At 36.7% G+C, this 17,770-nt stretch overlaps 1 protein-coding gene across 1 annotated transcript; it reads left to right on the top strand.

The window, feature by feature from the left end:
• Positions 1-277: 277 nt before the first annotated feature.
• LOC114299115 (L-aspartate oxidase 2-a, chloroplastic) lies at positions 278-6,301 on the top strand. Its single transcript, XM_082900279.1, is given in 8 exon segments — positions 278-435; positions 1,114-1,257; positions 1,889-2,243; positions 2,473-2,715; positions 2,980-3,036; positions 3,184-3,264; positions 4,432-4,493; positions 4,913-6,301. Coding segments are annotated over 7 exon segments (1,950 nt in total). The 5' UTR covers positions 278-435; positions 1,114-1,123; the 3' UTR covers positions 5,931-6,301.
• The last annotated feature ends 11,469 nt before the right edge of the window (positions 6,302-17,770 follow it).

Here is a 17,770-nt window from a genome sequence, read left to right as displayed (position 1 = left end):
TATTTTTAAAATTTTAATAACTTTTTTTATTTTATTTGATGCACCTTACTTCGATGTATTAAAAAGTAAAATATTTGTAAAACAAATATTTAAAAAAATTAATAAATATACATGAATATGAAAATATACTGAATTTTCATATTTTTGAAAATAAATTCTGAAAAATCAAATTAAAACAAGCTGATTAATTTTTCTTTTCACATTTATTGAATTTTTTTTATAAAATAAAAAACCCAAAAAAGGATAATAGAATATAAAAACGTACGGCGCCAATAAGGATTATAAAGAAGAAAGGGTATGGCGCGAACTTTAACGATGCTTCTCGAGCAAAACTCAGCTGTGGCGCCTCGGCAATGTGGGTTCCGCACACTTGACATTTTTGCTACGACAAATCGCTACGAACCGAACAGGATTTTAACCGGAATAGATTAAAGTGTAAGATTTGATGTATTTGATGTACACAATTGCTGTTTGATTTAATGCCTCGTCCAAATTTTCTGAATGTGTAAAACTCTCGAGGTTCATTCATTGCAAATTTTCTGTTTTGATTGTGAGTAGGTAGTTGTTTGGTGCTTTTGAAATGATTTTTTAATTTTTTTTTTTTTATTCGATCTTGATGGAGTTTTTATTTTTCTGATTTATTTTTCTTTGTTTTTATGTCTTACTTTCATCAGAGCTGTTTGGCTCTTTTTTATTTGTTTTGGCTCTAATTTTTGTTTGCTGGAAAAAGGTAAGAAAGATAATTAAACTGATAAAATTTGTAATTTTCTATATTCTCTCAGAAAAAATCCACTAATAAGAGCTTAATTCCTTGGTTATAACACAATTTTCTTTTTCTCTCTCTCTCTTCCTCTTCTCCTTCTTCTTCTTCTTCCTTTTTTTTTTTTGTTTTGTTTTGTTTTTTTTTTTTTTTTTTTTTTTTTTTTTTTTTTTTGTTTCTTGACTTTTCTCAGCAACCAGGTGTAAAATGGAAAATTTCAATGAGGAAGCTTTTGATGTGTGTATAGTTACAGTCACTTAACATGAACTAAGAATGACACTTTTTCCTTAGTCACAGCTTAAATGGGGAAACTTCCTTCTAGTATTTGTATATTAATTGTTATTATCTTGCAGTATAATTCCAATGGCTACTAGTATAGCCGCTGGAAGTGGCAAACTGAATTTTAAAGAGAGGGTCTGCTGGGGACAAGGTTGCAGACAAACTTCTTGGGTCTCTGGTGTGGCCTTTCAGAGATTTGAACTGAAGGAGCTTTCATGGTAAGTCATACGGAACATGGTTATAGCATTTATCTTGTCTAATGATCTAGAATTTGCTTTAATTGTGTGTACAGCAGTTATGTCTCCCAATTTCAATTCTGAGATAGCATATGTCCTTCTTGCCCAGAATGTGCTTTTTCTTGAGTTTTAATTAATTTTATCTGAAACCATTATTGATTTGATGCTCCACCAGCTTATATCAATGCCAAATTAATTTAAATTTTATTTGTGCACAAGATACGAACGATGCTTTGGCAAATCCTACAGTTTATGAAATGCTTCTTGCTTTCAATTTCGGATGTGTTGGCATACAAAGATTACTGCAGATAAAAATGTTTTTTTCTGGGTATGAATAAGTTTTTTTGGTAAGAATTATAGAAAAAGGTTTGCTGTTAAGAATTTTGTACAATCTTAGAACAGATGAAGAGTGGCAATTAATTGTGAAAAATCCTTTACAGATACTGTAGTTTTATCGTACAGCTTATGTGAAGTAGACTTTGTAGCATACCCACCTCATGGAAACATTTGTAGTCCTTTTCCTAGATTAAATTTTTTATCACAAAAGCAGAGAATCAAATTTTCAGCATATATGTACTTCTAAGTGCAGAGGTATGGTGTTTTGTACATTTAGGTCAAGTAGGGTGTACAAGCTCTTGCAAGTCCAGAGATGTAACCCATCCTCTTCTCCAATTAATGCAAATTCAAAGTCCCTTAGAACAGTCACTGCATCTTACCTGAGAGATGGTTCCACAAAGTATTTTGATTTTTCTGTCATTGGTAGCGGAGTTGCTGGCCTTCGCTATGCTCTTGAAGTTGCAAAATATGGAACTGTTGCAGTGATTACCAAGGCTGAGCCTCATGAAAGCAACACAAACTATGCCCAGGGTGGTGTAAGTGCTGTGTTGTGCCCTTCAGATTCAGTGGAGAATCACATGCAGGATACAATTGTAGCTGGGGCTTATCTATGCGATGAGGAGACTGTTAGAGTAAGTTTGAAACTAATATTTTCTCCCTAAATTACAATTTAGTGCCTCTTATCTCTTGGATGAAATCTTTATATATTTTGAAGGCTCTAAAGCCAATTTGTTCTTGAATCACTTTCGGTTCTGTTGAATCTGAAAATATGTTAATGAAGCATTTATGCTCGTCTAAATAGATTATTGAGGCCTCCCTTGCTTACTGTTGAGCTTTATTTGATTTAGTTACATTATCCAGGTCGTGCGTACTGAAGGACCTGATAGAATTCAAGAATTGATTGCTATGGGTGCATCATTCGATCACGGGGAGGATGGAAACTTGCATCTTGCAAGGGAAGGGGGTCACTCACATCACAGAATAGTTCACGCTGCCGATATGACAGGGAGGGAAATTGAGAGGGCACTTTTGGAAGCAGTTGTCGATGATCCTAATATATTTATGTTTCAACACCATTTTGCAATAGACTTGCTGACTTCTGAGGTTTGCTTTGTAATGTGCTTCCTCTTGTTTGCTCAAATATTTATTTTACCCTAAACTGTAACTGGTCTCATTTTTTTGTTGGCAACTTGGCATGAGTAAATGTACATATCATGTGTTGAGTTAAGCTGCAGTATCACCATGCGAGGACAAGTGTGATTTGTGAAAGTTCTATTAGTGTTTATTTGATGGTGTTAAGAGGACTCTCAAGGACTGAAATACTCCACAGGTTTTGACTAACTTGAATAAGTATTGCTGGGCTTGCAGGATGGTTCTGACACATTTTGTCATGGTGTTGACACTTTGAATTCTGAAACACAGGAGGTGAGAATTGTGATTCTTGATCTCGTAGTTTCTTTTCCTTATTAACTGCAAGTGTGTGTGCCTTTCTTTTCTTTCTTTTTTTCCAGGAAACTTCATATCTTTATTCTCACCGCTTACAATTATTATTTTGCTTTTCTGAACTTGTAGATCGTACGGTTTATTTCAAAGGTGATTTTGCTTGCATCAGGTGGGGCTGGACATATCTATCCAACAACTACAAATCCTCCGGTACTTTTGTGATTTTCAAAGTATTTCAACTGACTGTTGTTGCCTTTTATATTTTGGGTATTTTCGGTAAGTGAAGCTTTCTACTAAAGGCTGAAGCATTTGCTAATTTTTTGAAAAATATTAGCTTTAGAATCTAGAGTGGTAACCCATCTAATAAACCTTGTTATAACTAGTTTGTTAGAGGTATTAAAATGATTATAAGGTGATGATGTTATTACTAACTTGTTGGAAGGCCCAAGGATGAAAATTGATCTGATATGATTTCCATAGGTATGAGGGGAATTTTTACTTTTCAGGCCGGACCACTGCTCATTATTAATAAAAAACTGATCCATTGTCAAAAACTTGTGGTTGCCACAGAAAACAACATTTAGGTGTAGTGTACGTGATGTCATCACTTGAACTCTTGGATGATCCACATTCATAAGAGCTCATTTAATTCAAAAAGCAAAATTACAGTCACAATGCTAGGTATGACATCCCTCTCATGGGTTGCTTGAAAGCACCTTTATCGTGCATGACACAATATACTTAAAGTCTAGAAACCATCCTATATTTGACAATTGAGGTTGACCATTTGTGATCGTACTTTCTTTAAAAATATCCTTAACTATCAAATTGAACTTGTTTTCTAATGACATCATCAATTCAAAGTTATACAGATTGGGAAATTGAGATGGTCTGGCTGTCATGTTTCCCACCATTTCCATCCTTATATCCCCTTCCTTTTTACAAGTATTGCATCCATGTTTCATTTTATTGTAGGCTTTTAAATTGGTTATAAGTGTTAGTATATATTAGTATATATATTAGCTGTCAAACCATTAATAATATACCTTTAATGATGTTGTTTGGTTTGTGTTTCTACTTTCGGTTTGTAATTGTTCTCCCTCTCCTCTATAAAGGAGAGAGCTCAACATACATCAATCAATAATACAATCCATATATATACAATTCTCTATTTCTCTTTATACATTGTATTTTAACAATAAGTTATAACCAGCTCTACTTGAAAGAATTTGTTTTTTGATTTGGTTCTGGAAGAAAAAGTTGCATTTTCAGCCCTGTTTTTACATAATTTTGTATGTGTAAAACGTTAGAAGAATTATACCTGTTGGTTTTGCCTAATGAACCATATTTTGATTCTTTTTTGATATATTCTTATAGGTAGCCACTGGTGATGGAATGGCAATGGCCCATCGAGCCCAAGCTGTGATTTCCAACATGGAGTACGTAATCATTGATGCATGCCAAAGAAGAATTAATTCCTTATATTGTTGTGTCAAACTTTATTTTTATTTTTTTTAAAAAGGACAATTATGTTTTACCAAATGGATTACTGTCTTAATATTATGTACAGGGGTTCAAAGTGCAAAGATGCCATGAAATGAAACCGGACTTTCCTGTTTATCTGCATGGTGTAATTGCAATGATTTGGTCAAGAACAGTGATCATGTTGTTTCGTAAAATTTTTATTTTTTATTATCATGACGTGTGTGAAAACATATATGCTATTATATTTTCAATTTTTTCTTGTTATCATCTAGTAACCTGGATATAGACTTCATCCCATTTTGTATGATACATATTAATTTCAGGCAAACCATTAGATTAGTGACTGAGGTCTGTTGGATTATTTTGTTGCCAGATTTGTTCAGTTCCACCCAACTGCCTTGGCCGATGAACGCCTTCCCATCACACCAACCAAGACCCGGGAAAATGCTTTTTTGATCACTGAAGCTGTCAGAGGTGATGGAGGATTACTCTACAATCTAGGCATGGAAAGATTCATGCCGCTCTACGATGAGAGGGCAGAGCTTGCTCCTAGGGATGTGGTAGCTAGAAGTATTGATGATCAACTCAAGAAACGCAACGAGAAATATGTGCTACTTGATATAAGCCACAAACCTAGAGAAAAAGTTCTCTCTCACTTCCCCAACATAGCTTCTGAGTGCCTAAAATGTGGCCTAGATATAACCCGTCAACCAATTCCAGTGGTTCCTGCTGCTCATTACATGTGTGGAGGAGTTCGTGCAGGGCTACAAGGTGAGACAAATGTTCACGGTTTATACGTGGCTGGTGAGGTTGCTTGCACAGGTTTGCATGGAGCTAACCGACTTGCTAGCAACTCATTGCTTGAGGCACTAGTTTTTGCTTGAAGATCTGTGCAGCCTTCAATAGATCACATGAAGAGCTCTAAAATTGACCATAGTAGTGCTTCAGATTGGTGGGGTCGACCAGTTGTGCCCATGTCACTTGGAAGAGATATATTGGGTAAAATTGTGAGGAGAACGAGGCAGGTGAGGAAGGAATTGCAATCAATTATGTGGGAATACGTTGGCATTGTTCGATCAACGACAAGGCTAAAAACTGCAGAGCAGAAGATTGGGGAGTTGGAGTTGAGTTGGGAGGCGTACATGTTTCAGCGAGGTTGGGAACCGACTATGGTAGGAATTGAGGCTTGTGAAATGAGAAATCTGTTTTGTTGTGCAAAGCTTGTGGTTAGTAGTGCCCTAGCCAGGCATGAAAGTCGTGGGCTTCATTACACGATTGATTTCCCCAATGTTGAGGAAAGCATGAGGTTGCCGACTATCATCTTCCCTTGTTCGCCTTTGAATAGCACATGGAGTTCACGGCAACTTCACAAACAACACACATTATTATAGTCTTTGCCAGTGTGTATACACAGGATTTAACTCAGCATGTAATTTGATTTTTCAATTTTACTTCCCCCCCTCCCGATGATTCTTTGCTACAAAAAAAAATGCCTTCCATATATTGAGATTGATCATATAAACACCCTTCTTTTTTTGTTTTTGTTTTTCCAGTTTAAATTTAGAATGATTAGATTGTAAAAGTGCCTGATTTGTATATGTTTTGCATCTTTATTTGCTGAGGCAACAATATTGCGTGTAATTGATTAAAGTTGCATTGGGAAAAACTGTACTCTAGTTAGTTTGTAGTATTTTTTGCTAAGAGAGTATTTTTGTAATTGAATAAAGATTGGGACTCTCTTTTCCTTACCCTCTTTTGACCCCCTTTCTTTTTTAATTGGTCACTTTTTTTTTTCTCCTCCTCCAATCACCACCCGTCACGTGTATGTGAGGGTGGTGAGGGTTAAAGTTTGAGGGGGCCTAAATCACTGCTGTTTGTAATTTACCTACATATGAAACATAAATAGTTGGGGAGCTTGTATTTTCAATCCCATTACAGTCAATTTTTATTTTTGTTTTTTATTATTACAATTCTATTCTATAACAAAATTGTGTACAGACTCCCAAAAAAAAAAAAAAAAAAAAAATTCTTAAAAATCAAAACTTCTCTACTCACCCACCCATTTGTATCATTGCCCATCCTAGTACTACAGTGCTCACACATGTTACACGATTCACGATTTTGAATAGAATTTAATTTAACCACAATATCAAACTATTCACATTAACTTCCATACTCAAGTGAGTCAAGGATTCAAAATAACGTGACAACAAAATTTCCACAATTATGATTCATAGTAATTAACTTTGTGAATTTCAACAATTACACGTAGATAAATAACCAAGTCATTGTTTGTATGAATTCTTTTTGTTTGTGTATAAATTCTGTTACACTTTCTTCTAATTTTTGGCTATAGCAACAACATTGATAAACATGTGGCGTCTTAATTTATGGATCAAACAACCTAAAAATTCGCAACCCTGCATACATAAATGCTTTTGTTTATGTATAAATTCTGAGAGAGAAGGGTTGCCGGAATTGGGTGGCAACCATGGACTCTAGGGTGGCAATTTGGGGTGTGGGTATGTTGTTTTTCTCATTAATGGTGGTCGGAGAAAGCGGCGGCGTTGGTGGTGGCGGTGGTTCTTCAAAGAGAGGGAAATGTGAATTTCCGGCAATATTTAACTTCGGAGACTCCAATTCCGACACCGGAGCTGGATCAGCGGCTTTCGGTGAAATTGATGAACCGAACGGAATGAATTTTCACCTTCGTAAAAGATCCAGCGACGGTCGTCTCATTATTGATTTCTTCGGTAATTAAACTTCCTACTCCGGCCACCCTGTATCTAAATATTTTAGTCAAAAAAATATTATAAATTGTCAATTTTTTTTTATAAAAAGTAAAAAAATATTAAAATAATCTATTTTCAAACGAGATCTCACTTTAGAAAATATTAATGGTAACAGTGATACTTTACTGCCAAATAAAAAAATTATAAATGAATTAAGTGAAATTTTTTATTTCTCCCTAATCAATAATGTTTTAGTTTTTAATATAAATTGAGATTATTCACTAGATGTAATACCGTCACATAATATCACTATTCAATTTATTTTTTTTATCATATTTATTTTTATCAATGACAAATTAATGTTGATAATTCAAATTATTTATTTTGTGAAATTATATAAAAAATAGGGTCGATCAAATAGTAGTAGTCCATTCATTTTATTGCATTTGTTTATTAAAAAAAAAAAAGAGGTACGTGTGTTTTTGAAAAAAGACTGGTCAAAAAAATAGAGGACAATGCGGTTTTATACTGACATTACGTCAGTAAAATTTATTTACAAATAAGTAAAAAATATTATAAATATTAATAATTAAAATTATAAATTTTTTCATTTGTTTGTAGATAATTTTTGCTACCCCACTGATGGGTTATTCTTCCTTAAAAATATACTCGCCTTTTTTTTTTTTTATTTCAAGAAAATCATGATAGAATGAAAAGGGTAAAACTATGAGATCGGCCTATTTTTTTTCTCAAATGATAGGTACGAATGCCTTACGAAATGAATAGTTAGTAACACTATTTTATTTTAAGTTCATATTAGCAAGTGTCCTAATGCATAAGTAAAAGACAAAAAAAATTAAAGAATATAATATATTCTTTATTAAATTCAATTTACTTTTATTGAAATCAATACATTTGTTAATATTTCTACATATTTTTAAGACATTTTTTTATACATTTTCCAACATTACCTATAGACACTTGTTAACACTTTGCCTTCATTTTAAGCCACTTTCTGTCTGTTTGTTTGTTTGGTTTTTTTTTTTTTTTTTTTTTTTTTTTTAACATTTGACAGTAGGTAACAAAAATACTACTCACCCCCCCCCCCAGAAAAAAAAAAAAAATCTAAAATGTAAAACATGTGGATCAAATTTATTTTAAGTGTAATCTCAACCACACAATAATTGAATATACACTACTTATTTCATTTTCGAAATATTTTTCAAGGTACATATCTATTTCAGGTTACTAATTTTTTTAAAAAATTTGGTGAATAATGTTTGTTTGTTTTGGATTTGGATTTGGTGGCAGCTGAGAAATTGGGATTGCCATATTTGGATGCACCACTGGACACAATTGGTACAAGTTTTAAGCATGGAGCTAATTTTGCAGTAGGGGGATCCAAGATTAGTCCAATCGTCCTTGTGGGTAGCATGATCCCTCTTCACCTCGGTGCCCAAGTCTCTGAGTTCTTACAATTCAAGTCACGCACCATTGCCCTCTCTCACCACCACCCCTCCAACACTAGTTAGTTTTTCTCTATCCTTCTCCTTTCTTTTCTTTTTGTCCGTTCCACTCACTCGATGTTTCAATTCAATCCCAAATACATAAATCGGACACAATCTTTTTTCATAAAATGGATTTTACTTTTTGTAGGTCTCACACTTGTATAACAGGATTGTGATTAATTTTTATATTCTCATATGAACAGATTTATATTCTTGGTATTCTCTTACATGAATCATGATCCAATCTTTGATAGTGTATTGAAATATGACAAAAAAAATTGGAGACAAAATGCTTGGTCGTTTTTACTTCTAATAACTTTTCACATAAAACTCAAGGGCCGGCCCTGGGCATAGGCCCACCAGGCTATAGCTTAGGGCCCCTCAAAATACACTTAAAAAGGGACCTCCTCTTATTATAGTTTAGTATAATATATTAGGCATGTTTTTACTCAAAAAAAAAAATTAAAGAAGGCTCAAACTAACTTTAAAAAAAATTGATCAATTGAAAAATTAAAAGGCCCATTCAAAATTAAAAGGACCCACTCTCTCTCATTGTCTAATTTCTAACCCTAACTCTTTTGATACAAATCTTTTGTCTTTTATCTTCAAAAAAAAATTTGGTTGAATAAAAAAAATGTGAAGGGTCTCAAATGATCTAGTGATATTTATTAATTCATTATTGACTTTGGGCCCCGAAAATCTCAGGGCCGAGCCTGATAAAACTGTAAAATATATTGAGAGAGTTGTAAAATATATTGAGAGAGTGATATTGAAAGAGTAAGTAAGCTCTGTGATTCAATACATAGAAACTGTAAGAAGAGGCTTTATTATATAGGAGCTGTTATACAACATCATCATGAGAGTAAAACATATAAAAGAGAAAGGGGCCGAAAACAATCGAAAGAAGAATCCTATGCTCTGTCCTATGGCTAGCTGTATAGCTGTAGTGATTGCATTAATATATTATACATTAATATATACATTATACATTAATAGCCCCCCTCAAACTCAAGAAGGACAAACATCAACCAACTGAAGTTTGGAGACAAGGTCAACGAAGCGGCCAGGAGAATGAGCTTTGGTGAAGAGATCTGCAAGTTGATCAACAGAAGAGATCGGATGGAGATAGACAGTACCACGAGTGACGTGTTGACGAATAAAATGGCAGTCAATCTCAATGTGCTTGGTGCGATCATGAAAAACATCATTGTGAGCAACTTGAAGAGCACTGTGATTGTCACAAAAGAGGTCAGTAGCACCAGAGGGGGTAACACTCATGTCAGCAAGAAGCCAACGAAGTCAGAGAAGCTCCTGAGTAGTATCAGCAAGAGCACGGTATTCGGCCTCGGTACTGGAACGAGCAGTAAGAGATTGTTTCTTGCTGCGCCAAGAAATAAGAGAATCACCCAGAAAAAAGCAGAACCCAGTAGTATAGTGGCGGTCGGTAGGATCTCCAGCCCAATCAACATCGAAAAAAGCACGAAGCTGGAGAGATGAGTGGGCGGAATAATGAAGACCATGAAACATAGTGCCTTTGCGATACCGAAGGATACGAACCAAAGCAGCATAATGAGGGGTACGAGGAGCCGACATAAACTGGCTGACAATATGAGCGACATAGGCAATATCAGGACGAGTAACAGTGAGATAGACAAGACTGCCAACCAGTTGATGATGTAGGGTAGCATCAGAGAGAACAGTGCCATTAAGAGGTGTAAGACGACTCTGAGGCTCTAGGGGAGTGGAGGCAGTCTTGCAATCCGTAAGACCAGCACGTGTGAGAAGATCAGAGGTATACTTAACCTGAGAGAGAAAAGAACCCCTAGAATCATGAAAGATTTCAAGACACAAGATATAGCTGAGAGGACCAAGGTCTTTCATCTCGAAATGATGGCTAAGAAACTGTTTAAGGTGAAGAATACCATCGATATCATCACCTGTGATAATCATGCCATCCATATAAAGCAAAAGCAGGGTGGTCCCTTGAGCTATTTTCCGGATAAAAAGAGCAGTATCATAAGAGCTGGAGGTGAAACCACATTCATGAATAGTAGAGATGAACTTGGCAAACCAAGCGTGTGGAGCTTGTTTTAAACCATATAAAGCACGCTGAAGTTTGCAGACTTTATGAGGTGGATAAGTAGACCCACGGGAAGGTTGCATGTAGACCTCCTCGAGAAGAACACCATTAAAGAAAGCATTTTTCATATCCAGTTGATAAAGATCCCATTGTCGGGTGGTAGCAACAACAATCAAGCTGCGAACAGAGGTGAGACGAGCAACAGGAGCAAAGGTCTCCTCATAGTCAATACCATATTCTTGGTTGAAGCCTTTTGCAACAATGCGGGCTTTGTAGCGCTCAATAGATCCATCAGAACAGGTCTTGATTTTGTATACCCATTTGCAGCCAATGGCAGCCTTTCCAGGAAGAAGATCAACAATGTCCCAAGTATGAGTTTTTTCTAAAGCCTGCAATTCATCAGTCATAGCATGCTGCCAAAGAGGATTAGAGCGAGCCTCACGATAGGAGGTCGGTTCATAGGTAGAAAAAGCAATAGAACCAACAATAAAGTCACGAAGACGAGTAGAAGGTTGGGTTACCCGGTGTGGTCGAGCAGAGGGAGGAGGAGCCAGATGAAGAGACTCAGCAGGAAGGGAGGATCCCGAGGGAGCAAGAGCAGGGCCATCAGAGCGAGCAGGTGCATGGGACAGACCAGTAGGCAAGGCGATCTCGAGAGAGGCTGGCAGGGGCAGTGGAGTAAGCGTATCAAAAAACTCGAGAGAGGCTGGCAGGGGCGGAGGAGTAAGTTCATCAGAAAACAGATCTGTGGAAGGGTCAGTAAAAAACAGAAAGGGTGAGGGAACGGACAAACGGAAGAAAGAGAGAGAGAGAGTGGAAAACATTTTGTGTTCCCAAAAGACCACATGACGAGAGATACGACGTCGTTGGGAGAGAGGATCCCAACAACGATACCCCTTATGTTCAATACCATACCCCAAGAAGCAATAAAGGCGGGAACGGGGCTCAAGTTTGGTACGTTCATGAGATTGGAGAAGAACAAAATAGGCAGAGCCAAAGACCCTAAGGTTGGTGTAAGGGGGTCGGGTGCCATGCAGACGCTCATAAGGAGTGTGATTATGAATGACAGGTGTAGGGATACAATTGATAGTGTAAGCAGCAGTGAGAGCTGCCTCTCCCAAAAAATGTTCCGGACAAGAGGAAGACAAAAGGAGAGCGTGAGTAGTGTCGAGAATATGCCGATGTTTCCGTTCAGCACGTCCATTTTGTTGAGACGTACCGGGACAGGAACAATGAGGTTAAGTACCATGACTCTAAAGGAAGGAAAGAAAGTTAAAATCTTTATATTCCATGGCATTGTCAGAGCGAAAAAGCTTAATATTTTTAGAAAATTGTGTTTGAACCATTGCAGCAAAATTGTAATAAAGTTGTTTGAGTTCAGAGCGATTTTCATAAGAAACAACCATGTAAAACGGGAAAAATCAACTATAAAAACAACAAAATAGTGTGCGCCGCTCATAGTGGGAGTAGAAGAGGGTCCCCAAATATCAGAATGGATAAGATCAAATGGTGCAAAAGAAACAGAGTCACTTTTATTAAACGACAAAGCAGGTTGTTTGGCAAGTTGACAGGACACACAATCTAAAGCATCAGAACTTACAGGACCTAAATGACCACTATAAATTAAAGATTTTAAACGACCAACAGAAAGATGGCCTAAACGACAGTGCCAAAGCTGAAAAGGAGATAAAGGAGGAGCAGTGGTAGCAGTGGTAGGAGCTGTGATCTGAGAGGAATCCGGAATATGAAGATGGATAAGTTCGTAGAGATGTCCATGCTTACGGCCTATCCCAAGAGTTTGCCCCGTCCGAGGGTCCTACACCAAACAACTAGTATGGGAAAAGGTAACAGTTAGACCATGCTCACATAATTGACTAATGGAGATAAGATTTAAAGTAAGAGCAGACATAAGATATACATGGGATAAAAATAAGTGAGAGGTGGAAACAGAACCAACATGACTTACAGACAGAAGAGACCCATCAGTAGTATGGATAAAAGGAACATGAGGAGTAGAAGAGAGATGAGTAAAAATAGTAGGGTCAAAGGTCATGTGATTACAACAAGCGGAGTCAAAGTACCAGAAAGTGTTACCTGCGGTGACAGACAAAGTAATAAATGGAGGAGTACCAGAATGCTGCCAAAAATGTTGAAACATGACTTCGACATCTGTGTGAGAGAAGACTGGACTGGAAGGATCTATAGGGACAGAGGAAGGTAAATCCTCTGAGGCAGCAGCAGCAGTGTGTTGAGCAGGCATGGATTTAAACGAAGTCCCAGAACGGTGAGAGTTGCTGCGGGAAAAATTCTCGGTGGAAGGACCATTGCGAGAGGCACGGGCGGGATTGCGGAAGCAATCTTACTGGAGATGACCAGGACCAGTCTTGTTGCAAAACTGATAAAGACGAACTGGATAATTAACCAGAAGATAAGTCGACGGAAGACTGCGGTTTTGACAGTAGTTGTAGATAGTTGACCTCTGTGGTGAAGGAGAACTCCAAATCTGGGGAGTAGCAAGAACAGAGTCCACAGGGTGCGGATGGAGAGTACCAAACCTGGTTTCCTCTGACAGTAGTTCAGAAATTGCTTGCTCAAGAGTGGGCAAAGGAGTGCGATGAAGGAAAGATGCGCGTACGGGCTCAAAACGGGGAGTGAGAGCCATGAGAAACTGAACCAAGCGCTGTTGGTCACGGTAAGTAGTAAACAAGGCAGCATCCTTAGTACAATCCCATGGAGGTTCAGAAAGAGCGAGCTGATCCCAAACATAATACATTTGGGAGAGGAAATCATTAATGTTCTGAGTTGTATCTTGGCGCATACGGTGAAGATGACTCAGAAGCTGATATTGGTGAGCAAGGCCAGTAGTCTGATAGCGTTCTTGTAAAAAATCCCAGATGGCCTTGGCTGAAGAGGAAGCAGAGTCAAGTTGGAACCGACCAAACTGAAGGCTGATAGATGTCATAGAAGTATTACGAAGCCAAGTGATGATCTGATAGTTTTTACTATCCCAATCCTCCAAACGGTCGACAAATGTGGCAGCGGATTCTGTGGTGGCAGCGGATTCCATGGTTGCTTGGATGGGTTTGCACACATCCTTAGTGATGGTGCGCCAAAGTTTCTTTCCTTTGAGGAAACCAGACATAGCTTGTGCCCATAAGACATAGTTAGTCCCATCAAGAACAACGAAAATAGGGTGCTTAGAGGAGTCCGGGCGATCCATAAGGGAAAAGCAGTACTATCGAGGTAGAATCTGAAAAATCCGAGGGCACCAGTGAATGCAGAAGGTCCAAATTAGTGAGGAACCGGGCTGAACTGGCCAAAAAAGTCCAAAAATAGGGGTGAACCGGCCTGGGAAAGGGGCTGAGCCGGTTTGAGCTGGACCGGCTGGAGCCAAAGGCAAAGGCGTGCTCAAGTGGCGCAGCCGAAGACGAAAGCGGCACGAGGCATGTGCGGCGCGAGCGAGTGATAAGTGTGGGAGAGACGGCTCAAGCAAACAGCTTAAGCGGCTTGCGGACGCGTGTAGCGTGTGAGACGTGGAGAGAGGTGGCTCAAGCGACTAGGGGACGCGTGGAGCGCGTGGGACGTTGAAGGCGGAAGCGAGTGACGCACCGGCGACAAATATGGCGCGTGAGGGCACGTGAGACGGCGGATGTTGATGAATCTGGTGGCGTTGGATTCGTAGTGAAGAGACGAAGGTTCTGTGTTGTCCAATCTGTAATTTAGATAAGGACGAGATATGCAACAATCTGCCAAACAGAAAATGTGATGCAGACGAGATACACAGCAATCTGCCAAGAAGAGACTAGGAAAAACACCTGTGCTCTGATACCATGTAAAATATATTGAGAGAGTGATATTGAAAGAGTAAGTAAGCTCTGTGATTCAATATATAGAAACTGTAAGAAGAGACTCCATTATATAGGAGCTGCTATACAACATCATCATGAGAGTAAAACATATAAAAGAGAAAGGGGCCGAAAGCAGCCGAAAGAAGAATCATATGCTCTGTCCTATAGCTAGCTGTATGGCTGTAGTGATTGCATTAATATATTATACATTAATATATACATTATACATTAACAAAAACTATTAAGAATGTATATTCATAATACAATTATGTACATTCGTTTTTTTGTGATTTAATTATGTATATAGAATTATTCATTTTTTATTGATTCATTTAAATGTTAACTAATACTATAAAAGCATGCTCTATGGGAATTGTAGAAATTGTATACAAAAATGCTAATTTTAAGGTTGGTTTTGTTGTTAATGCTGATCAGCAAACAACCCACGATTTGAAAGCAACTACCCAGAGCCGGAGGTTTTCTCAAAAGCTTTGTACACCATCGACATTGGTCACAATGACATTTCTTACATTTTCTACAATTCTTCGGTCCCTACCGTTGTCAACGACTTATCCAATTCTGTACAGGTCAGCTACTCCGTTCAGATCATACTGTTAGATATCGACTGATATAACTATATTTTTATATTACAACAAAAAATAAAACAGTTCAACAAGGAAAGATTTAATAAAAATTTCTTCATCCTTGTTACAACAAAATGTCTGACTACACAGTCATTTAGAAAATTGTTTTGTTTGTCCAAGACAAGTAAGGTCCAGTAATTTCCATCTCTTAAATTCTCATTGCCCCCGGTATTTATTGGGAAATGGAGGAACTTGTTATAATGATGAATTATAACCAAGGACACTATTTGTAATGAGTAATGCTACATAATCAGACCGGATCAAATACTAATAACATGTGGTGGTGGTGCATGCTTATCAATGGTACAGCGGCTACTTGAGAGCGGAGCAAAGAATTTTTGGATACATAATACGGGGCCACACGGTTGCTTACCTGGCAGCATCAACGGCTGCAAAATGTTCTTTAAAGAAAAATGTGAGTTAGATGAGAATGGTTGTGTCAAGAGGAATAACAAACAAGCTGTGGAGTTCAATAAACTATTGAAGGAGGCTGTTTACAAGCTCAGGGCTAAGTACCCTCATGCTGCTATTACTTATGTCGATGTTCACTCCTCCAAAAACTATCTCGTATTCAATGCCAAGAAGCTTGGTAAACTTTACTCAAAGATACGTGTAGTGTTTTTGTTTTTCATTTTAAATTTTGATGTTTTCAAAAATATAAACCACCGGAAATATGCACAATGTTATCATTTTTTGTTTGAAAACACTTTTTTCAAAATTCGAAAAATCTTTTTGAGGTTTACTAAAAATTGACTTGATTTAAAAATAGAAATAATTTAAACCGTTTGGAAAACAATTTTTTTTTTTAAAATAAAAAAATAAAAGCGCAATCAAAATATATTTGTATGTGTAATTTTTCATCCCTATAAAATTTTCCAGAAAAGACGTCAAATAGTGGACCTCACCTTTATCTATTTTTATCTTCTTCATGTTATACTCTCTCTGTTTTTTTTTTTTCAATATTAATTCTAAATGCACAAAATAAAATTAAAAAAAAAATTAAAGTTTGAGAATGGAATACAAAATGTATATAAATGAACAAGATTTTAAAGAAGTTGAGTCCTAACAAATTCTGTAAAATCTCAAATTCTGTAAAATCTTATCCATTTATGTCTATTATGTGTTCTATTCTATATTTAGGTTATACACACAAAACTCAATATGTGGTATTAATATTTATTTTTTTCTGGAATAAATTTTTTTTTGGGGGGGTGCACATTGCATTATTGCATTATTGCTTCTTCTTCTTCTTCTTCTTCTTCTTCTTCTTCTTCTTCTTCTTCTTCTTCTTCTTCTTCTTCTTCTTCTTCTTCTTTATTGGTATGTAAATTACTCTTTTTTTGTATAGAATAGAATAATAATGCTAGTTATAAATCTCACATGACATGATAGTATTAGTAGTGTGTGTTAGTATTTAATTATGTAATTGGGTGCTTATGAAAGTGAATGTGATTGTGTTCATGGTGCAGGTTTTACTGATCCATTCAGTTTCTGCTGTGGAACACCAAAAATTTATTGTGGAACAAGAAATGAAACTGATAATAAACTCCTTGGGACTGCATGTAGTGATCCTTCAAAGTACATTGTTTGGGATGGTGTTCACTACACCCAAGCTGGTAATCGATTTGTTGCAAACCTCATTATGAATGGCTCCTTTTCTGATCCCCCCCTACCTCTTTCTGAGGCTTGTCACAAGGCTTAAAAAAAAAAAACAAAAAAAAACAGAGTCTCTCTCTATTCAGATTCACTTATCTATGACTCATTGATTGATTTCATATACTTGCAAGAGATACATCATTGGTGCTCTTTTACTCAAGCCATACATATTGTTGTTCATGGTGTCTCCATAACATATTACAAAAAATTTCACTATTTGCTATTGTTTGTGCTTCTTTTTTTTTTGTTTTTCTTTTTTTTTTTTCCCAATCAGTAGGAAATTACTATAAATGACCTGTGGTGAGGATCAACCCAACAACCAACTTAAGAAAGAACCTCTTAAAGGAGAAGAAATAAACAATATTTAATAATGAGCAAGACATAAGTGATTGCAAGGAGAGGTTGGTGGTTAAACTCTCCCAAATGTTAATCTAACAATTAATTATTGACTTTAGATTAACAATTAACTATTGATTTTTGGCTAGGGCGTGATAGTGGATGTTTTGCATTGAATAGTAAATTTGTAACCATTCTGAGGTAGTGGGGTTTTGCTTCAAATCATCTTCAATTTATGTACCCAATTCTTGACAGTGACTTCCAGAGAGTGAAAAATGAAATTTTAGATTGTTGATCCACTTTTGAAGTTTGAATTTATGACTTTCTATATCAGAGTCATTGACATAACCAACGAAGATAATTAATGTTGAGTATCACTAACTACATACTGGTTAAGTTCTGTTGAAAATTAAAAATAATTTCATAA

The sequence above is a fragment of the Camellia sinensis genome, chromosome 1 (assembly GCF_055761805.1).
Source record: "Camellia sinensis isolate YWXY chromosome 1, ASM5576180v1, whole genome shotgun sequence".
Classification (NCBI taxonomy): Eukaryota; Viridiplantae; Streptophyta; class Magnoliopsida; order Ericales; family Theaceae; genus Camellia; species Camellia sinensis.
This window is presented reverse-complemented; position numbering and strand designations above follow the sequence as displayed.